Consider the following 23,055-nt stretch of genomic DNA (forward strand, 5'->3'; position numbering starts at 1 on the left):
GTTTGTCTCTGTCCAAGACACAAAATTAAGACAAATGCTGCTCAATTTAAAAAAAAAAAAAGTCAAGACAAATGAATCTAATATGTGATTTATTTGCTGTTGCTCTCTAAGTGCAAACACCACAGTTTTATAAATAGATTTGGGCTAATGGTAGTACTGTCTGTAGAATGCCCCTGTTGTGGTAGGTGCTGCACAGATGCATAGGAAGACTCAGTCCCTCCCCTGAAGAGTTTCAAATCTAACCATTTTTATTCTAGGTTCCAGTCTGTTGTGAGTTTAAAAGGCTGATCATGAATGTTAACTATTTGGCTAAGTTGGATTCCTTAAAAATGTTTTTCTTATGATGAGCACACTGTTTCATTACTTTCTTTTTAAAGCTAGTGAATAATCCAGTTACCCATGATTTATTTCCTGTATTATATTAAATATGTTCCTGTATCCTGATGAAAACAGCTGTGATAGATAACCCAGCCTCCATTTGTAAGATAAAAGTTAGTTGTCAGCATTGTTCACTATGACTGAAATTCACTCTTGAGCTGAAGGTCTGGCATGATTATATTTTATAGACCTGTAGCATCTTTCATCCTGATTGGTCCTGTAGCATGTCACAAAGTCATATTCCATTATACAGTAATAGCGTCACCCACCACTGAAATGGTCTCATTTCTAGAGCGACCCTTGATTAATGATATAAATACTGCTTTTTTTATATCCAGAAAATTTGCAGTAAGCAATAGATTACATCAAAACTCTTTATTTAGGAGCTACAATCCATGAACAACTACACTACAGAAATACTGTCTGATAAATGTGTTCCATCTAATACAGTAGATGTATATACAAGATATTTAGAATTACATTTGTGCACCGAGTTATTTTGATTTGGGCTAGTATTTTTAAAACTCCCTATGGCAATTTAAGTGCCCAACGTCTAGCCACTTAAAATGGGAACTGGGCAGCTAACTCCCTTAATTACTTTTGAAAATCCCATCCTAGATTTGTATACTAACCAGGGGCGGCTCTACCAATTTTGCAGCCCCAAGCAGTCGCCGCCGAATTGCCGCTGAGGCAGGAAGAGCGGCAGAGCAGCCGCCGAATTGCCGCTGCGGCATACGGGCTACCGCCCCATTCTAAATGCCGCCCCAAGCACCCGCTTGGAAAGCTGGTGCCTGGAGCCCGCCCTGACACTAACTTCCCTAAGTAACTGCAAATATATAATTGGCATGATGTTGTCATGCAGATGCAACAGTATGCCTCTTTAGTCCATACAATTGCTATAATTGTATCTCATTTAGCTTTAACCCATTTAGTGTAGGATAATACTTTTAATCTTTCACACCTTTCCTTGTATTTAAAGATCACTGGTGCAAATCGTGCGCTGGGCAGCTAAGTGATGACGATGCTGGAGCTGAGTTCGGTGGATCTGCCAATTTGCTGATCTACTGGATACTCATTCATGCACAGACACTCACATGCACCACAGGGGAGAGTGAAACAGCTGTGGAGAGCTGAAGTAGCAGCTGCAAAAGTGACTCATTAGTGCTCCACAGGCCACAGCTGCAGGAAGGATGGCTCCGTCCACCCCACCCCTCTGAAGGTCCCCTGTGCAATGCTCATTTACTTTGCTTTACTGCAGGGAGGGACGACTTGGCCTATTGTTTATATCTATGCCCCCGTTTTTCTAAATTATGCAGTGCATGTGGGAGGAATCTTACACTGAGTGCTTGGCCCAACTAGCTGAGCCAGGCACCAAACACAGGTATTGTGAGGGATGGGGAGACTACAAATCCTCTCCCCTACAGGCTGCAACGCAACCAGGGAGCTGATTTGTCGAGACTCCTCTACATCAGTGGCCAGAGTCCTTGCCGTAGCCCCTTGCATGATTCTTTCTGCACCCAAGCTGTGGCCTTCTGTGCCCTCCCATCACTGCATGCTGCTGTGCAGGGAGCTCCATGTATAGGCTATACACCCAACCCCCAAATCCTGCCCGATCCCTGAAGCAGAGAGGCATCCTGGCTGCAGGAGAAGGAGCAGGACTTGTCCCTTGTTGCACAACATGAGTATCCCTGTTAACCATGTTCACCTGTGTAAACAGCATGGTAACATGGCTGACAAACAAAATTGCAGGGGGGTTTAAAGTGCTACTATAGTGCTTCATTGACCTCAACTGTATAAACTAAACCTTCAACTATTTATTGTCTAAAAAGGCACATAGTTTTTCCTTGGAAGAGATAGGAAGAAAATTCATCTTAGAATGAATCTGTTTAAATGATGTGGGCAGCAGAACGCCCACCTCTCCTGAAATTTTTCCATCAAGAATATGCTCTCTAACAAACAGTTGTAACTTGGTCTATCCCAGACTGCACCGAGGCTTGTTGATGGGAGCTCAAAACACACAGCATCTGCTCTCTGTTATATGCTGAAAGGACGCAATGATGGAAACTCTAGAGAGCACAGCGATCACAGAAAGACTGTGATCAGTGGGTGAACAGCAGCGTTCTCCAGTCTTTTTATAAACAATGCATAAATTGTACCATTCAATCAAAGTGTCCTGTGAAAGGAATCTGGGCGCCTTGGATTCCATCCAAATAACTTAAAAAAAAAAGAAGTGTCTGTCCATGGGGGGAAAAATGTTCTGTGGTTATTGTTTCATTGTAACCCATCTCCTATCAGGGGTCCAACATTCCGTGTCACTTTAGCTCTGGCTTGTTTATTTTATTTTTTGGAGGTAGCATCTGTCTCTTTCCAGGATCAATGTAGCATCATGTTGGTTTCCACAAATAGCCGAATCCCATTAAAATATTTTATAGTTGAACATATGGGGCTTTCTGAGGGCATTTCAGCAACATCAAACCCTACGTTTAAATCACAGGCCTTGCAGAGGAAGTTAGAATGTCCAAAGAACGTCTCCCCTTTGAGAATTTCTGGAAAATTGGACAACAGTATCCTTAGTGGTTCTCTGGAGAAGGAGCCACACCCTTCATGGATCACCAAAGTCACACTTAGGGTGACCAGATCACAACAGTAAAATATCGGGACACATTGGGGTGCCATCGACCCTGCCCACAGTCCACCCCTGCTTCTCCCAGGCTCCGTTCCCACTCTGCCCCAGGTCCCACCCCCTCCCTGCTCGGCCCCTCCGTCCCGCCACCGTGCCCTTCCTCACCCACCGGCCTGCCGCTGGCTTACTGCGTCCCTCCTCAGTCCCCCACCCACCACTCACCTCCTCACTCCGCTGCCAGAAACCCCCATGTCTGCTCCGAAAACCCCCACTTGCTGCTGGCTCGCTGATCGCCTCCCACCCGCCCACCGCTGGCTCACCAATCACCTCTTCACCCTCCCTGCCTGCTACTTGCCTTTTCGCACCCCCCCCTCGCCTCTTCACACCTGCCCCCGCCTGCTGCTCGCCTACTCACCTCTCCCGCTTGCCTCCTTTCCTGAATATCGGGACAGATGCGGTCCCAATTGTACATTGATCGGGATGCGGGACAAAGGGTTAAATATCGGGACATTCCCGATTTTTATCAGGACATCTAGTCACCCTAGTCACACTCCAGAGAAAGAATAAGGACCCCAGATGGAAGTGGTACGTCATTTGGGAATAGAGGGACACGGCAACCCCCTGAATATCCTGCGCTTGTTGAAAGGGGGAGAAATCCCATAGAAGATCTTACGGTTGTTATATTATAGAGATAGAGGAATCCCCCAGAAGACCTTACACATTGTAGGGAGGTGCCCTAACGGGAACCAAGATTTTTGCTCTCTTCAGGAAGGAATAAGGAGAAATGCCAGAAGATGCAGGCTTCAATAAGGCTGTACTTCTACTTAGAAGTAAGTGTTTTAAGGGAAACTTGCCTTTAATAAGGCAGATATTTCTCATGCAGCATAAGTACTGAATTGTACACTCTGTATCTGTCCTGATAGTTTAGGATATGCTTTCTTAAAATGGGGCAAAAAAGCAAAGTTCAGATCTGAATTAAACTACAAAGTCTTGGGGCGGGGGCAGAAGCTTTGGACCCATCTCTGCTTCTTATCTTGGGAAGATGCAATTACTGAAGTGGCTCAGTAGGTGCATGTTATCTCTCGATACACAGATGGGCCATTTATTATGCACTCAGTACAGTGTGTCGTCATTACGCACCTTCTCACCTGACACTAGTTTTTGCAAATACAACTTAGGGATCAAAGGCAGGTCAGCTTGTTAAACGTAGCATCCATGTTCCAGTAGCTTTTGCAGATTGTGTGACATATGTGATGAAAGTTTTGAGTGATATAAAATGTTAATGACTAAACCTGGCACAGTCAAACCTTTTAATCTTTATTGCAGTTTTCTAAAGAGAGGCAGATTATGGACAACACCCCAGAAAAGCTGAAGAAAGAGTTAGAGGAAGAGCTGCAGTTGAGCAGCGAAGACTTACGTAGCCATGCTTGGTACCATGGACGCATTCCTCGGCAGGTACGTCCCTCCAGGGTCTTCCTTTCACAGGCAAAGCTGTGGGCTTTCATATACAGATACAGACAGGTTAACACTGGCGTGTTACAGAGGCTGCATGAGATCAGCAATTCAGTAGAAAGGAATGCCTTCCAGTGTGAGAAAAAAACAGTGTCTGGTATAATTTACTTAATATGCCCTGGTGAGAAATGAGACTGAGGGAAGAAATCCACTGTTTCTTATACTTTTAACAAATAAAAAATCATCCAATGAGGAGAGGTAAGAAAGCTCCTCTGTGCTGTAGATGAGCTACACTCTGTCCTCTAATATTGTTGTTCAGCTGCTGGCCTGAATTTAGATTAATATGATTATCCAGAATTTTAAAATGTTCCAATCTTCTCCCTTTCTTTAGTTTGAAACGATAAAACAGCGTACTAGTAGTAATAATGATTAATAGTTATTTGGAGTAGCTATCTTTTTATTTTGGTCGTCTACACCAAAAAGGGTTGTGAGTTCAATCCTTGAGGGGGTCATTTAGGGATCTGGGGTAAAAATTGGGGATTGGTCCTGCTTTGAGCAGGGGGTTGGACTAGATGATCTCCTGAGGTCCTTTCCAACCCTGATAGTCTATTCTATGAATGGAAAAACATCATGAGCTCCCCCTGCTGGCTCGTCATCAACATGCACCTGGCAAATGCTGTTTCTCATAGTTATGAGCTTTCCTGCTGCCATCAGCAGATGCTGAACATTGGGCAGAGCAGCCAGAAACAGGCAGCTCTGTGGTTTGAAAATTAATGAATTAATGTTTGTCCAATGGGAAGGGCCAGCTTGGTTCAAAAAGAAATGGGTTTTTTCAGCTTTTATGTGCATATTGCAAAACAAAGAGAAGAATGGTGTGAAACCCTTTTTAAATATAGCTCTTTTGTCTCTCTTGAGGTATATACAGATTAGTTTCTTTTGACAAATTGGGGAAATATGCACACAAACTGCGTTCTCTGGCCCTGTCCTAGAAGGTCCTTCCAGACTCCTGTTGTAGAAAGTCTGTGGAATGGCTTGTGGATTTTAGAAGGAGCCAGAATTAGAGAGGGCAACATTCTGCCCCACGCTTTTCCTCCATCCTGTCTTTTCTGGTTTTAAACCTGTGCTCACAGAGCCGCCAGAATTGGGCCTGACATTTAGGATTAAATAACAAGACTCTACTGATGTGATACTAGCCCAGGCTGAGTATTCCTCTTCTGATTCTAAATGTGAGTTTTTTGTTTTTGTATGTTTTCTCTCTAAGGTGGCAGAAAGCCTAGTTCAGAGAGATGGAGATTTCCTGATTAGGGATTCTCTCTCCAGTCCTGGAAACTTTGTTCTTACCTGTCAGTGGAAAAACATCTCTCAACATTTCAAAATCAACAGGACAGTCCTCAGACTCAATGAAGCCTACTGCCGTGTTCAGTATCAGTTCGAACTTGAAAGTTTCGACAGCATCCCTGGGTTAGTGAGATGTTATGTGGGGAATCGCAGGCCAATATCAAAGCAGAGTGGAGCAATTATTTTTCAGCCTATCAACCGGACCGTGCCACTGAGGTGTCTAGAGGAAAAGTACGGAGTATCTCCAGTTCGACAAAGAGAATGCAATATCACTGAAGGAAAAACAGAGACAGCAGTAAGGCTCAGTATATGCGGCGTGCAGTCCCAGGAGCACAGCTTAACCAGAGGAAATCTTTTAAGGTACTTTTCTCTTGTTCCACCATCATCCTTAAAGGGGAGTCAAGAATCCAATCCTGCTCCCATTGAAGTCAATGGGAGTTTTGTCCTCTACTTTCATGGGGAAAGAATCAGGCCTCACAGTCTCATCTAATAACTCATTTTAAGAACCTGATCCAAAGCCCAGTGAAGTCAGTGAAAAGACTCTCACTGATTCCAGTGAGCTTTGGCTCAGGCCTTAGAGGACTAACAGCTGTAATAAGGAGCTTTAAGGTAACTCTGTCTTCAATTATATTAATGTAAAACACAGAGATTACTGATGCCATTGACTATGGCAGCAGCCTAATTTAAGTACAGATATTCTAACAAACTAGATGAATGGTGTAATCAGATTTTGAAAATAATCAGCTCTAAAATATCTTTAAAAAAACATGATTCAGGGTTTTTGCAGTGAGATCTGTTTCCTCAGCGAGATGGTGTTTGGGCTCTGCAGTGCTGGCCCACGAGGAGTCGCAGTGAAGTCCATGGAACTTCAGACAGATGCAGAGGATTGCTTGTGCAGCAGTGGGGTCTGGACCGCTAATGATGTCTGCTCTTGAACTGAGAAATGCAGTTGGTAGGCATTGTTAATGCCTTTTATGAAAACTGCATGTTGGCTGAGCAGTCGTTCATCCAAAGCCTGTAAATAATATTCTGCATCTGCTTTTCCTGGGAATGTCAACCAAAGCAGGTCCTTATTTACTCTCCTGTGGCTGAACCAGGGCAGAAATGGAAGGGCAGCTTTCTTTTCTGTTAGCTCAGTGATACCCAGACTGAGGCTCGCGAACCGCAAGCGGCTCTTTAATGTGTCTCCTGCAGCTATTTGCAGCACATGATATTAAAACAGTGGTGTGATTTAATTATTAACCAATCAGGATGCTTTTACTATGTTATTAACCAATTGTAGTTGATAAAATAATAATAATACTTGGTCAGCCATTTTGCTGTGAGAATAAACTAAATATTTCTCCAGTCATATTATTTAAATCTGAATGTATAGTTCTATAGTAAATGAAACAATGAATTCAAACTACTGTGGCTCTTTTGGGTAATATTGATTGTTAGTTTGGCTCCTGAACCACTGAGGTCTGAGTATCACTGTGTTAGAGAATGGGTTCTTAACCTGAGGGTTGTGACACACACTCCAACCAGGGGACACACTCCTCCTCCCTTCCTGTATGGCTAGGAGAGAAAAGGAGTCACAAATCTTTCCTCTGCTGTAAGAGGGGGTCACAGCATGCAAAAGGTTGAGAACCTGTAAAGCATTAATTTCTGCCCTGCCATGTTGTACAATTACAGACCTGTTGCCATGTTGCACAAAGCAATAACTCTCAGTACTGAATGCTCAGAGCCAGATCTTCACCCATACTAAGGGCCCTTTAAGCGGCTGTAAGTGGGAAGCTGAGGACTCTCCTTAGTTCTGGCACAACTGAAGGTTGGTCCTGTATGTTAAATGTCCTACTGCACTTTAATGATATATTGTTGTGTTGGCTTTTTTCCCCCTCAGAAACAAAGAAAAAAGTGGTAGCCAGCCAGCTAGTTTGGATCACGTCCAGGAGAAAAGATTCTCCCTAAAGGCTCACCAGTCAGAAAGCTACCTGCCAATAGGTATGTCTGTAGGCAGATTTCTAATAACTCCTTAGAAGATGCATGCCAGCAAGCAGTCAGCCTTCTACCCTGTCTTCAGGTTACATTTTAAAATGCTGGAGATTTTCAGAGACTGGAGCCCACGTGAAATTCACGGTCTCAAGTGTGAGGGTACTGAATACAGTTAGCATCTGATGACTGTTCAGTGGTCCATGGAAATGGAGTTGATAGGCTCATTATAATAACTAGAGTCAAGCATGCTATTTAGAAGGCACCCATCAGCTTGGTATGGCACCCTAGTGCCTAGGTTTACACATCACAAAAATGATGATCATGATTGGCACGAATAGGTCCATTTCTTGGCAGTGTCACCATCTCAACCCTAGAGTTTTACAAGACCCTCAACAGTTTCACTGATACCATCATGCCCATAGCTGCTTGAGCAGCTGTGGTAAACCTGATGCAATCTGGTATGTTTCACTGCTGTTAGGCAGGTAATGCAGCTAATGCAGAATCAGTACTCTGCTATTTTCCACCCCTGGCTACTGCTGGTGGTTAGGGAAGAGGAAGTGGGGCAGCTGTACACTCTGTTCCTCTGATCCCCCTTTGCTCTTCCTTTCTCTGCTTATATCACAATTCTGCCCCTGCTGCTGCCCCATGTAACTTTCCTGGGGGGAAGCAATATGAAATTTACCAGAATGTGATCAGTTTCATTTGCATTACCCTACTGATAGAAGACTTACTAGCACTTGCCCAATTGCCAGAGAAATTTTGCTTACCTTCCCACCCCCCCCACCCCCGACCTACCCTCCAAGCTATACCTAGGGGGGAAAATTGTAAGGGCACCCCCTTATATGCCAAACAGGAGCACTGTGTGAGGAAGCTTGAGATGAGGTTGTGAGTAGCCCTGTGGATAAATTCTGGCCTTTGGTTTCCAAGGTGGTCAATCTTGAACTTTTGTAGAGCACTAAATCTGTTTAAAAAATAAAATAAAAGGAAATGGGTGTTGTGGATTTTAAACTGATTTCTAAAGGCAGGAGTTCTCAAACATTTCTGTGGAGTGGCCCGCACCTTAATAGAGAGAGATTGTCTAGTCATGCGCATCTCTTCCTCCACCGTACTCCCAGACATAACTGAACAAACTGCTTTCCCTCCCATTTGTGATCGGATGAACTGCCTTCCACCCATTCACGATTGCAATAACATTGATGTAGTAACTATAGCAATTACCCTGAAAAGTAAAATTAGGAAAGTATTTCATGTGTGATTCATGTATTTATTTATATTATGATGGTGGCTAGAGGCTCCAATCAGGAGCAGGGCCCCTAGACACCTTGCAGACACATAGTAGGAGATAGTCGCTACTCTGGAGACCTTACAGTCTGGGGGGTCTTTAATGCAATGTAGCAGTTGGGGTAATGAGAAGTATGAAGTAATCAGTCAGCTCTCTGTAGACAACCAGCAAGTTCTCCGTGGGCCACAGTTTGGGAACTTCTGTCTTAAGCAGGGGTGGGCAAACTTTTTGGCTCGAGGGCTCCATCGGAGTGTGCAACTGTATGGAGGGTTAGGTAGGGAAGGCTGTGCTTCCCCAAAGAGCCTGGCCCTAACCCCCAATCCGCCCCCTCCCACTTCCTGCCCTCCTCAGAAACCGCAACCCATCCAATGCTCCATGTCCCCTGACCCCGGCCCCTAACCACCCCCCAGGACCCCATCCCCATCCAACTCCCACCCCCCTTCTCCCTGTACCCTGGCTGCCCCGACCCCTATCCAAACCCCTGCCCCCAGACAGGCACCCCTGGGACCCCACCCCCTATCCGACCCCCCTGCTCCGTGTCCCCTGACTGCCCCAATCCCTATTCACACCTGCACCCCCAGACAGGCCCCCCCCCGGACTCCCATGCCTATCCATACCCCCCTGTCTCCTGACTGCCCCCTCCCAGAACCTCTGCCCCATCCAACTGCCCTCTGTCCCCTGACTGCCCCCCCCGGAACCCTTTGCCCCTTATCCAACCCCTGCCCCTTACCATGCTGCTCAGAGCAGGAACGCCCCACTACCCAGCCAGAGCCAGCCACGCTGCCACCGCGCTGCCCAGCAGGAGCGGTGGGCCAGAGCGTTGGCGTCATGTCGTGCTGAGGCTGCAGGGGAGGGGGAATAGTATCCGGAAGTGGCCCGCGGACTGTAGTTTGCCCGCTTCTGGTCTTAAGAATCCTGCAGCCAGCCCTCATTTGATGTCAATGGGATGTTTGCCTGTGTGGTAACTGCAGGATGGGGCCTATGTGTGTAAATATTACAGTGTACACACATTCCCTCATATTTGAGTCAACTGTCTTTTAGGGTTACAGAAGTAGATTCCCTGAAGTTCATTCTTTTCATACCTCACTACATGCCCAGACTCCACTTTAAGGAAGTTTTTCTTTCTTTTCAAAACATGTCATTCTTAAAAATGACTCATAGGCCTCGTGTGGTGCAACTAGATTCCATTTTTATCTGGCAGATCAAGTTACAAACTCACTCCCATTCCAAGCCAGGACTTTCCAGCTCTGACTGTACAGCCTTTGTGTGCTGTGGGGTTGTGGGTTATTGTCAGTGTTACCACAGGGTGACATTACAGCCCAGCTGCTCTCTGTATCTGGGATTTTGTGAGGATCTGTTTGGTAGCTCATCTCTTAAAGTATACATTTTAAACAGTGTTTGACAGAATGAAGAATTTACATAATCTGAAACACTTCCCCCAGTAAACAACAGCAACAAAAAAGAACTGTAAAATGTATCTCAGGCTTATATGTAGTTTTGCCTTAATGCTATTATTACATCATAAAAAATGATTCTGTTCTTCACCTACAGGTTCAAGGCATCCATCTCAGTTACCTGAAGTAGATACAAGCCCATGTTCAAATTCCCCTGCATTTAGAACAGGCAGTGAACCTACTCTAAGCCCCACAGTAGTTCAGAGGATCGCTTCTGAGTCGCCAGTAGGAGAAGCTCTTAGAGGATCAGACAGTCAGCTCTGTCCCAAGCCTCCGCCTAAACCCAACAAAGTGCCCTTGCTGAGGCAACCTCAGTCTCCTTTAGCTTGGCACAGTTCAGAGGCACACTACTGTGAATTAAACCCTGCCACTTCCATAGACTGTGGAGCAACACAGCAACCTCTGTCTCAGAAGAGCAGCTATGTGGAGCATCTGATAGCTAAAGAGAATGGATTGCTCTCATTCAGGAACTCTGAAACAAGTTATCTGATCCATGAAGATGATGCCTTACAGAGCTCAATGGATCCATTAGCAGCTTGGACTGAGATGGCTGAAGAAGGCAGCATGTTTGTAGTACCTGTTCTTGAGACAGTATCCGGTTTTAAACCAAATGATTTTGAATCCAAACTTCTTCCTTCTGAAAACAAGCCACTTGAAACACCAATGTTAAAAAGAGTTAAGGAGCTATTCACCAACAGTAATCCAAAGATTATTGCCCGGCATATGCTTAGAATGGACTGCAAGGTAATTGATTATTTGGTTTTTAATAATTGTAAAGGGCATTAACTTTTCTGCATGTCACTGGATACCCTGCCAGATTAAGCTTTTTTAAAATAGAGATTTGAAAGAATTAAAGGAGAGATCTGGGACTCAGGTAATGAATATATTTACTTGGGGGACTTGCAGGGATTTGTCAAGGGGTACGGTTGGAAAAGAGCTTTTAGCCTAGGAAGAATGATTACAAATTTGTCTCTGGACCAAAAATCCCTCTTAGTTGTCCCTAATTTTAGAGCTATATTTCCCTCCATTCCACACAAATTTGATGTTCTCTTTGTTTGTTGTAGATTTATTTAAAGCAGAAATGCTGAATCGTGAAACTGAGATTAGGAAAAATGGTATTTATTCTGAAGGAATGAATCCCATATCAGCGAATGAGGACACCACACATTGCTCATGTTACTGGAAGGCACTCAGATACCAAAATGGTGGGCATGAGCTAAGAACCTGAATAGAATACAATCTGTTTTAGCTTCCTATATGAATACTGCTCTTCTAACCCTTGTTTGGGTCTTTGGGCCTTGACAGGATGAGAGGTAGTGGAAGGGGCCTGCAGAGCGTTTAGATGCAGTTCTCTCCTCACATGCCATTTGTACCCTCTATTGCACACCTTGGTAAGCATCAGAAGCACACAGATATTTTTACAAGGAGGCAGGCTTGGTTATACTGGCAAATCTTTGAGCAGCAATTCTGGAATCAGCAACATGGAAAAAAGAAGAGAGAAACTCAAGTACAAACAGCCCTTTTTATAGGATAATGATTTTATTTAAAGGGAACATGAAACCCATTTGAATTCTAAGTCATTTGAAGTGGATGGTTGAATGCTGTATCCATTACAGACACAGCATTTGAGAGAAAGCGTGGTATGCCTCACACTTCTTCAGTGTGAACCTGGTTCCAGATCCTCAAAGTTATTTAGGCACCCAATTCCCATTGAAATCAGTAGCACTGGGTCTAATGAAATCCAGGGGAGTTAGGATATGTCATAATTGCAATGCCTGTGATTCGAATGACATGATCTGTGTGTAACCCACACACCACCTGGGTGTTGTGTTCTGTCCCATCTAGTGGCACTGAGACCACTGAGAGAGCAATTAATGAGTCTGCTCTACAGCCTTAGCTAAGAGCCAGGTGGCATTTAGCTCATGTGATAGAGGCTCATGCATTGAGCTCCAGAGGTCCCAGGTTCAATCCCACCCCCCAACGACCGGGGTCTGTCAGCGTTACATGTGCACAGTTTCAAATAGCATTTCCTTCTTACTGCCATCAGCTCCATTACACCCCTTTAAACTCTCTATACAATCTATTGGAATTGGAATTGAATGGTTCTTGATTGAGTCTAAATAATGGAAGCACCAGCCAGCCCACTGCAGAAAGAATGGAAAGGCCTTTCCAGCCCTGCTGCTTCTTGTTAGGAGTGCTTTACTGTGAAAGCATAATCAAGGTTTGTTAGTTTCCAAAGGGCGCTGGAGGCCAAAGAGATGGTGCATTGTAGTGATTTTCAAACGGCATATTTGCACACTCACATGAGGTGAAATCAGTGCATCAGTTAATTCAGTCAGTCATTTGGGAACTATATTTGTGAGAAGTGATATTGTTTCTAATTACGCTAAAGAAATGTACACCACCTGCCCAATATCCAGAGAGGGGCAATGGCTCCTCCTGAGGCAGAAATGGATAATGCTGTGACTATCATTTTGTTATAACTCAAAACAAACTCTTCTCTACAATGTTTGCTGTAAAACTTGCCTCATGAAGGTACAGCATTTGTCTCATCTGCCACTCACTGAGCATGAGATTTAGAAGAGAGTTTTGCGTGCTCAGTGACCTAGCAAGGGCTCTTCCCCGCCCCTGGGGTTTCTAATAGCTTACATGGAGAACTGCACAGTGTCTCCAAGACTCATTTGGGAGACAGGTTGGCGAATGGGACACGTGACTACTGTCAGCCATAAAGATGAACAAACAGTGCAGCAGTGATTTCAGGTGTATTGAGGAATGACAGGTGAATCTGCCTAACATGAATATTACACTGTAAGGTAGAAAGAACCAGGCTGTGCCAGTTTCCCCAACAAAATGTTACTGCTAGTACTCCCCCAATGCTAGTGTGCTTACTAGTGGCTCCACAGCCCCAAGGGAGCATGATTAGCCAGGTATGGGTGTGGCTAGCACACCCGCCCTATCGACCTGCTGGCATCCACCAGTAGATGCTGAAGTAGCATACACTGTTTCTTTCTGAGGCAGTTGCACTGACTGCTTCTGAATGTGCTTCCCTAGGCCCTCCTGAGCCATTCCGATGCCCATCTGTTCCTCATACACAGAATGGCTCAGGGAACCTCACTCAGCAGCTACACCTCTGCACCACCCTTCCAGAAGAAATGCCAGAATGTGGCTTCCTTACAGTCATAGAATTATAGAAGCATAGGACTAAAAGGGACCCCGAGAAGACATCAGGCAGGACCTACTAAACCTAGACCATCCCTGACAGTGTTTGTCCAACTTAAAAATCTACAGTGATGGGGATTCCACAACCTCCCTTGGAAACCTATTCCAGAGCTTAACTACCCTTATAGTTAGAAAGTTTCTCCTAATATCTAACCTAAATCTCAGTTAATGCAGATTAAGCCCATTACTTCTTCTCATACCTTCAGTGGACATGAGATTGTTCACAGTCCTCTTTATAATAGCCTTTAACATATTTGAAGACTTATCAGGTCTCCCTCAATCTTCGTTTCTCAAGACTAAACATGCCCAGTTTTTCAAACGTTCCTCATAGGTCTTGTTTTCTAAGCCTCTTCAGAAAACTAATAGTTCTAATAATAGCACTTCTCTAACCCTTTTTTTTCAAAGCCCGGCACAATCTAACTAATATAGTACCTTTTCTCCTTCTACCGCAGATAAAGTTTTAAAAAATGGAATTTTAAAACCATTATAACAAGAAGAATGGCTTGCAATCGAATAGCAAAAGTGTGTGTTGACTGAAGTAATTCCCTTAGGTATACCCTAGTTTAATAGGAAATCTTAGCTTCTGTAATTAGCCTAGCAAACTTAATTAAGAACTCTGCTTCCATGATGGAATATTAAAAGACCTGGAACAAATGTGGCTGGAGATGCTTCTTTCTGATGGCTACGTTGTGCTTCACTCAGTTTGACCCTATCAAAGTGCCTATGCATTCTCTTTCGATCTTGCTTTTCCCCCCTGATCCTGTGACTATCGAACTCATTTAGATGCAACCTGAAATGACAGCTTGTTCTCTGCCTGTGCTGCTGGGATTGAAGGATTGCCATTTGTTTGGAATTGGTTATATACTATTGGTACCACCGAATTCTAAAGTATTACAACAGATTTGCATACAAGCAGGGCCAGATTAAAGCCTGTACACTATAGATCTGTGTATAGGACCCCAGCTCCTGAAGTCTGATTACATCAGAATCTCAGCTTTCATTTAAAAAATAAAGTTTGTAGCCCTCAGAATTGTGGAGGAACACTCAAACATTTACCAGGTGTAACCGAGGTAGTGATGTCTGCTTGTCTGTAGAACGCCTGGAACAATAGCTGTGAGAGGAGAAACTGTCCCATTCATCTCAATGGGCTGTTAACTCCCAGACCTAGTGCTCTGGTGGCACACACTAACTCCACTCAAGTCGGGATCTATGTATGGCAGGAGGAGATGAGCAGTGATTCTGATCTATTCACCCAAGCAGATTAACCCTGGCCTCTCCATGAGGCCCTCTGCCACCACTCTTGTCTCTCTGGGAGGAAATGGGGATCGTCTGGGGGGTAAAGCCATTGGGTAGCCAGTGTCATGGTGTGCCTAAGGCCCCATATTGCCTTAATACAGTCCTGCAGATAAAGGTTGGCACTTAGATGCTGTGATGATAGAGAGGCAGATTAGATTAGAAATTTGTCAGCATATGAACATTAAAACAATACCCATAAGTATTTCATTAGATAATATGAACATTATTAAGATTAATACAGATTAATAGTTCTTATAGATGTAGCAAACTGCAAATAATCATTATGTATTTGAAAGGCAAGGACTAATGCAGTAGGGAGGGAAAATAGAGGCTTTTTTGTATGAATTACTGTCAGACACGGAGCACTCACATAGTCCTTTCCAAATTCAGAATGCTTTGTGTACATTAATTCATTCTCACAAGAGTCCTGTGGCGTGGAGAAGCAGCAGTGTTACAGTATTATACCTATTTTACAGATGAGGAAAGTGAGGCAAAGAGGTTAAGTATCTTGGCCACAGAGCGTTCGTGTCAGAGCAAAGATCAAGCCACGAGACCACTCCGTGCTTTTGTTAGATGTGTGGGGATTTGCTTTTGGTAGAGTGCTTGATCAGATCTGTTGTAGGTTTGACACAAGCCCTACGGCTCTCTGCTCTAGAAGAAAATCTCCTTATGATGCTGCTTGTTTTCTGTTGTTTTTTAAAAACCAGATCAAAGAATTAGTCCTTATTTCTTGGCCATAATTCTTATTTGTTTTCATACACTTGTCTCACTAAAGGAAAGCATTTCTAAGTTCTGCACTAAAACCTCATTGTGTTTAATGTACTCAGCATGTTTCTGTTTAACGGGGATATTTTTAAATGGCTTTATATTAGTGTTCTAGCTGCACAGCGAGTTAGAGTAACACTAGGAAGGAATCAAACTCCTCCTTTCCTTAAATAAGTCAACTTCCTGGATCAGTGTGTGTGAACTTTTGCACTTGACAGGTTGCTAGGATACTAGAGGTCTCTGAAGAGATGAGGAGGAGGATGGGAGTGAGCTCAGGTCTGGAGCTCATTACATTGCCCTATGGACACCAATTGCGCTTGGACATAATTGAAAGGTATACGTTCTTGTTACATTGTGCTTCGGTTCTGAGACACTTGGCTAGAATATCAGTCTGTTGTTGGTATTGGTGTGTCTTATATCTCCAGGTAGAAACACTCTCCTGCCCCAATAAACACTTTACAGTATTGTATACTATGTTGAAATCCACTGAGAGGCAGTTTATTGGGACACAGAGGTATTGTACAGCTTTGTGCTTAGGAGGATTCCTGGAGATCATCAGGCAACTCCATGGAGGGAGTGCTTGGAGGAAAAAACCAGGTATTAAGAGTCTGATTCTGGTAGGGGAACCTGAGCCCGCCCTCTGCTCCAGGTTCCAGCTCTGGAGCCCTCTCTTCAGCATCCAAGGTCTGCCCTATCCTATTTCCTGCTGCTTTTCCCCTGAGCCTTTCCTAGCTCTCTGGCTCTCCTCCTTCCCTGGGTTTACCAGCCCAAACTCCCTCCTCCCAGGGAGTAACTGCAGGTTACCTATCTCTTTGCCTCAAACACACCTCCCTTCTCCCAGGCAGTGACTGCAAACTACTTCCCCTTGCTGCTCTTTGTTCCTGGGCTTAATACAGGCCCCACCTGTTCCTGTCCAGCTGAGCCTCTTCTCATTAATCCTTGCTCCCTGGCTCTTCCTCTAGGTGCAGTCTAAGTGGCTTACCTAGTCACCTTACCCCTTCAGGAACTGTGTGAGGTGGACACCCCATCACAGGTGTGCAATAACATAAGGGCAGATCTGTTCCCTGAAGCCTCCAATATATGGTCAGTCTATATCACATAAGCGTACCATTGTCCCTGAGCTCCATGTAACAGCAGCATTGTCAGTAACATCCATTTAATCCTGTCTAGGGACATTAAGGTCTTTTAGGCGTTGCCTTTGTTATTTGATCACTTCTTATCATTTCAATAGTTTACTCTAGACATCACTGACTTGCTTCTCTCTAGACACAACACCATGGCAATCGGAATAGCTGTGGATATTTTGGGCTGCACAGGAAACTTAGAAGAGAGGGCTGCAACGTTAAACAGGATCATCCAGGTAGCCGTGGAACTGAAGGACTCCCTGGGGGATTTGTACGCATTCTCTGCTGTCATGAAAGCACTTGAAATGCCACAGGTAAAACAAGGTTCCCTTTATGGTATTCAAAGAGCTTAATTTTAGTTAGTTGATTTTTTTCAACATTTTAAAGCCCTTAGACAAGTGCTTAGATGTGACAGGAATGGGCATTATAGAAGGCCCATCCCCATGTAGACAGACAGATGGTCATAAGAGCTAAGATAAGTTTAGCCATTATGAACTTACAATACTTTTGATCGTAACAATCTCATTCCATTCAATGCCAGGACAAGAAGAAAACTTTGCTTTATAGAACAACGGTCTGTTTATTTTAAAGCAAGGCGGGTCTGATAGCGTCAAGACATTTCTTCTGTACTATTTAAAAAAACCAACAAATTTGTTATGAAACAAATAACTATTTTTTGCAATTACAGAAATTTGCCTCTTTTGAATATATCTCTATTATGCTCTTTGGTGAAAGCTTTTTTTGTGATCCTGCAGGGTATAGATGACCTTTTGAGATTAACACTTTGATGAGAGAAAGTTGAGCAACCAGCAGTAAAAACCCTAAATACCAAAAGAATGGATGTTATCTGAATTCAGCTAGTAACATTTATCTAAACAAAATTTTCCAATCACACATGCCAGTTGGGAGACAGTTCTCATATCTAATCCTTGAATAACAGCGTTAGAAACACAGAGTATTTAGAATAGCTGGTCTGTAAACAAAGAAATGTACATTTGTTATGTGCAAATGGACATGGTACAGCAATTATTTATTTGTCAATCCAGTAAAAAAAAAACCCTCATGTTTTCCCCCCCGACATTAAATCTAAGTTTAGGGCCCTTTTAAAATCACTCAGCAGAGAAACATGCTGTTATTGCATCAGCTAAATGCTTGGCTGAAAGTTTACTACTACACAAGGAAAGTGAGACAGTAGTTGCAAGGAGAGATTGCCAGATGTGGCACCAGGAATGCTGCTTTAATTTTTGAGTGAGAGGAATTTGTTAGCTGTATCTTGGCCTGTGGTGATTTGAAACTTGTCCTAGATGACCGGAAAGGGCCACTTCATGGGAACAGAACATTGGGTTGTGGCTTTTTCCCCAAGGAGCACACAATTATTTTGCCTAAATACTAGGATGTTTTATTCAGTGGTATTAAGTTGTATCAAGGTATTGTTATTTATTAATGTCAGGATCCAGTGGAAGAGGCAAACTGTTGCATAAGCTTAAACAAGAGATGGTATCATATTATTATGATTCAGACCAATCCGAATCAACCCTCTGGTGTCTGCCAGAAGCAGCATAGTGGCTTTACTTAAGAATTGTTGCAAAATGAAAATTGGACTCTCTTCTTTGCATCTGAACAGATCGCAAGGTTGGAACAAACATGGGTGACTTTACGGCACCACTACACCCAAACTGCCGTTACTTATGAAAAGCAGTTGAAGCCGTTCAGCAAAGCTCTGCATGAAGGGAGAGGTGAGTGTGTAGCACGTGGGATTGCAGCCAGACGTGTGTGACGCTGGCCGTCACCATATTTGTTTTCATTAAGGGAACCAGACTAAGTCCGTTACTGAAAATGACAGATTTTCAGTCTGAATAGCCTTTACCTTGCTTCCCCTCTCCATTAATGTAATAACGGACATACACAGAAATGGAGTCAGTTCAGCATAGTCCTACCCACTAGCTTGTGAATGCCTTCAACTCCCATAGCACAGACCAGACAGGCTGTACGACTGCCTCAGCCCGGTCAATATAGTAGATCAGTACAGAAGGGGCGTTTCACTCATTCTGGTGCCTATATGTGATCATGCGCTGAAGTGACACTGCATCGTTGTGTGATGGAACACGGCACAGGGATGAATAAATCAGAGGAGTCCATATCTGCAAGTAAGTCCATAGCTAGCCAAACCAGAGTGTAACACCCCTTGTGCTCCCAGCATTTCCCCTCCCCACACCCACTATGGAGTGCGAGGAGGGCAGGGGAACTGATAAGGCCCTTCTGCTTCACCGGGATTCTGACTAGTAGAAAGCAAATCTGTGCAGAGCCTCCCTTTCCCCCTGCAAAGGAGGAAGAACGGTGGTGTGGCAGACTCCTATATGTCTACACTGCATTCAGAAGCAAGACTGCAGCCTGTGTAGACACACCCAAGCTAGCTCTACAAGCCCACTGGGGACCCAGAATATATATTAGAGCAGCCAGCCCCTGTTGTCACCTCTGCTGCTGCAGTTTCACTGTTATTGCCCGCCCGTCAAGGTAGCTAGATCAGAGCTAGCTCAGGTATGTCTACTTGAGCCGTAATCGCACTTTTGATTGCAATGTAGCCATACCCTTACTCACGCTGCATCCTGGAGGTGAGAGGGAAGCAGCAGGGGAAACCAATCTTCATGCAGAAGGAAAGAAGCGGATCAGGGTCTTCCACCTGAGCTAGTTCTTCCGGCCCTGTCAAGTCACGGGGGTGCTGCTGCTTCTACTTGTGGGAAGGCTCAGAGCCCCGTAAACTCTGAGCCCCACGTGTAGCTGCTGCTGCTGTTGCTCCCATTTCAGACTCATGCCCGCTGCATCCACATTCCAGGAGGAGCAGAGCTGCATGCCTGGTTTGTAAATCCTGCCTGCATCAGGACTTAAGTGTCTGTGCACATGCTCATAGGCAGCGTACTTTAATGGCAGAAACTTAGGCACCAAAGGCCTTTATGCACCTTCAGGATAAGGTGGCAGCTGAGAGGGGTTTTGAAGATCTGAATTTTGAACGTAAGTGTCTAAAGTGGCACTGATGCACTTCAATTCCTGTGTGGCTCTAGCCTTCAATTCCTAATACTTCAGCAGAGAACATAGATGGGATGCGAGCTATTGCCCTGCACCAGCTGCAATTTTTCAGCATTACAGTAGATTCTAGATTTATCAGGATATTAACTGGAAGCTGGGGGGCAGGGATGAATAGTGAGGATGCTAATTTGAAGGATTACAGAGGCATATTATGGAAGGGAAAAATACTCAAAACAAATGCTATTTGTAACTGGTTTAGGGAAGAATGTTGTACTATAATTAGCTTGTAAATTAGCAGGATTTACGATTGTTGAGTGGCTGTGTTGCATCTCTTCCAGAGTCCGTGTGCGCTCCCCAAAACAACATAACCGTGCCCCTGCTGATGCCCTCGGTTACCTTGATGGAGCGACAGATTGTCATTTTTGATGGGATGGACCTGTGGGAAAACACCGACCAAAGCTGTGAAATAATGCTTAAGCATTTAGCCACAGCCCGTTTTATAGCACAGAATGCTGACATGTACCGAATGACTGCGGAAAGGATACTGGAAGGTAGGGACACTGGCAGCAGTAAAATCTTGCTGCACATTTCACCAGTTCAATATTTCTCAGAGTGAGCAGAATGTGAGAGGTGTTTTGTTAAAGTAATGAAGAGATACTGCATATTCTCCCAAGAGTCCAGGCTCTTATTAGTAACTGAAATAACAGCTTAGAAAATCTGGTACAGGCTTTTTCTTCAGCAATTGACAAATCTGAGAAAAGTTAACATGTAAATTGACCAGGAATTTGCCTTTGTCCTATCTCCCCCTCTCAGCTGGATTAGTCTGAGGGCATGATGCTACAGCTACTGTGTGCAACTCTCAGCAGCATGCCCTACAGAAGGAAACGTACTGTATGAAAAGGAGTATTTCCACGTTAAACCTACATGGCTTCTTATTGCTTTTTGTTAGTGAATCAGTCTCTCCATTAGCTGTTAGATTCTCTCAAAAGAAAATCCTCTACATTCCTTTTGTCTGACTCTCCCTTAGCTGAAGTTTTGTCACTAGCTCATACCCTCCTAACCCATCTTCTGTAGGAACTCTTGTTGTACAGAACTGTGAATTTCTTTGAGAAGGTCTTTCACTTAAGTGGACTAGGAATTGCTGCAAGAAATACATTCTTCTCTCCTCTCCCAAGGCTGCGATTCTCCTAAATCAAAGTCTCTTCCAGGCCACAGTAGCTGAATACACTCTCAAGTGAATCATCAGGCTGGCTCGAGTTAAACAGTCATTTTGTATTTATCCAGTTAGCAGCATGGTAATGCAATTGCACTATACACATTTATCTGTTAAGTCAGAGCCATTGTGACCTTTTAAGTAAATATGCACGTAAGAAGCTAAGAGGACTCTCAACATATGTTGATAAGGAGCTGATGACAATTTGCAGCCATTCATATAATTTAAGATCGGTCAAAGTGGCTTAGTATGTGGCTAGCCGACCGGCAAGGGAAGCAGGTGGTTCAGTAGATGGTATTCTATCTTCTGACTCAGGAAGCAAAGACCCATGGTTTTCAGGGATTCTGTGCTCCTGGAAGTGCCGTAAAACTGAGACCCTTCTCATTAAAGAGCCCATAGAGCTCTTCAAAACCGGTATCTATTAACCCCACCAATCGGACTAAATTCCAGCTCAAGTGATTATTTTGCCTGCAAAAAAAAATTCTGACTCCACTTGTGTGTTTGCAATAACTATGACCAATATTAATCACACTGAACAGATTTTCTGCTGGTGCAGGGAAATTAAAAATAAAGTTATTGCAGGCAAATATATAGTCTCAGAGAGCTCTACATTTTTCAGGAGTTGCCATTACACCATCTCCTCTTCACCTAACAGTCTTTATAGATTTTTAAGGCCAGAAGGGACCATTATGATCTCCTAGTCTGACCTTTTTTACGCACTATCAAGAGCCAAAGTTTTCCTTGGTTCTGAGTATATCCTATGCCAATGATCTTTAACTAAACCAAAGTCATCTACATGTCCCCACAGCATGGCCAGTGGAAGTGTTTTTTAGTATTTACCCAGCTTTTTAATATCTCCAAATATTTATTTTGGAGATAAAGCCGATAGTATAAAAAGAACCCAACATTTGAGCATAGATGTACTTTTGGAAAAGTTCAATAACCTTAGAACCCGCCCCCCATCACCAAGTAAAAGCCGATTTGATGGTTAGACAAGGTGGGTGAGGTATTATCTTTTATTGGACCAATTTTGAGAGAGACAAGCTTTTGAATCACTGAGTTCTTCTTCAGGTCATACACCATTATGCATTTTCTGTTTTCCGCATTAGGTTTTCAGCCAGATGATGAGATGAGTGAGATCTTCAAGACAGAATTTCAAATGAGATTGTTATGGGGCAGCAAAGGAGCACAAGTTAATCAGAGAGAGAGATACGAGAAATTCAACCAGATTTTAACTGCTCTCTCCCGAAAATTAGAACCTTCTCCAGTGAAACAGGTAGAGCAATGAAATATCAAATGGACCCTTAAGATATGATTACTTCAAGTTTGCCATTTAAAAGAAATTGCCCATTTGTCACTGTACAAGCTTCTAGCATTCACAGGATCTTTAGGACTTGTAAATTGCACAATGCACATTTATGAATTGTTTAAAAGCTACTGATTTCTAAATGAATAATTTATTTATTAATATGTAACCATGTTTTAATAATTTCTTGAACAGTCAAATTTAAGATAGTCTGCATAATGTATTCTTGTGATTTACAAAAGTGTCTATTGATGTCTACTAGTCATTACTATTGGTGTTTTACTTAATGTTATCAATAATGGAACAGTGTACTGTAAATAAAAAACGATAGGTATTTTAGAAAATATCAGTTGTATGATATTCCTTAATAAATATGAACCTGTACATAGTTGTGAATTAAAATATAAATACTGTACAGTGGGTCATTGTACACTATAATCACAGGAAATAATGTGATCTGTTAAGAAGGTGTCCTTTTTATACTGTCCTGGCGACGGGGGAAGAAAGGGCTGAGACGGTAGTGGAACAGAAAATTAACTAGTTGATTAGGGTAGAGTTTGATATATTCTTTCACCAAGGTACATAGCACCCATGAGCTGATACCATT

At 43.5% G+C, this 23,055-nt stretch overlaps 1 protein-coding gene across 1 annotated transcript in view; it reads left to right on the forward strand.

The window, feature by feature from the left end:
- Positions 1 to 22,430, forward strand: part of BCAR3 (BCAR3 adaptor protein, NSP family member) — a 91,379-nt gene extending 68,949 nt beyond the window's left edge. The window contains exons 4-12 of the mRNA XM_077824225.1: positions 4,328 to 4,456; positions 5,715 to 6,151; positions 7,674 to 7,774; positions 10,599 to 11,245; positions 16,000 to 16,115; positions 17,048 to 17,219; positions 18,530 to 18,641; positions 20,268 to 20,480; positions 22,252 to 22,430. Coding sequence (XP_077680351.1) covers positions 4,328 to 4,456; positions 5,715 to 6,151; positions 7,674 to 7,774; positions 10,599 to 11,245; positions 16,000 to 16,115; positions 17,048 to 17,219; positions 18,530 to 18,641; positions 20,268 to 20,480; positions 22,252 to 22,430 — 2,106 coding nt within the window. The remainder of the gene's footprint in view (positions 1 to 4,327; positions 4,457 to 5,714; positions 6,152 to 7,673; positions 7,775 to 10,598; positions 11,246 to 15,999; positions 16,116 to 17,047; positions 17,220 to 18,529; positions 18,642 to 20,267; positions 20,481 to 22,251) is intronic.
- The last annotated feature ends 625 nt before the right edge of the window (positions 22,431 to 23,055 follow it).

The sequence above is a fragment of the Eretmochelys imbricata genome, chromosome 8 (assembly GCF_965152235.1).
Source record: "Eretmochelys imbricata isolate rEreImb1 chromosome 8, rEreImb1.hap1, whole genome shotgun sequence".
Lineage (NCBI taxonomy): Eukaryota > Metazoa > Chordata > Testudines > Cheloniidae > Eretmochelys > Eretmochelys imbricata.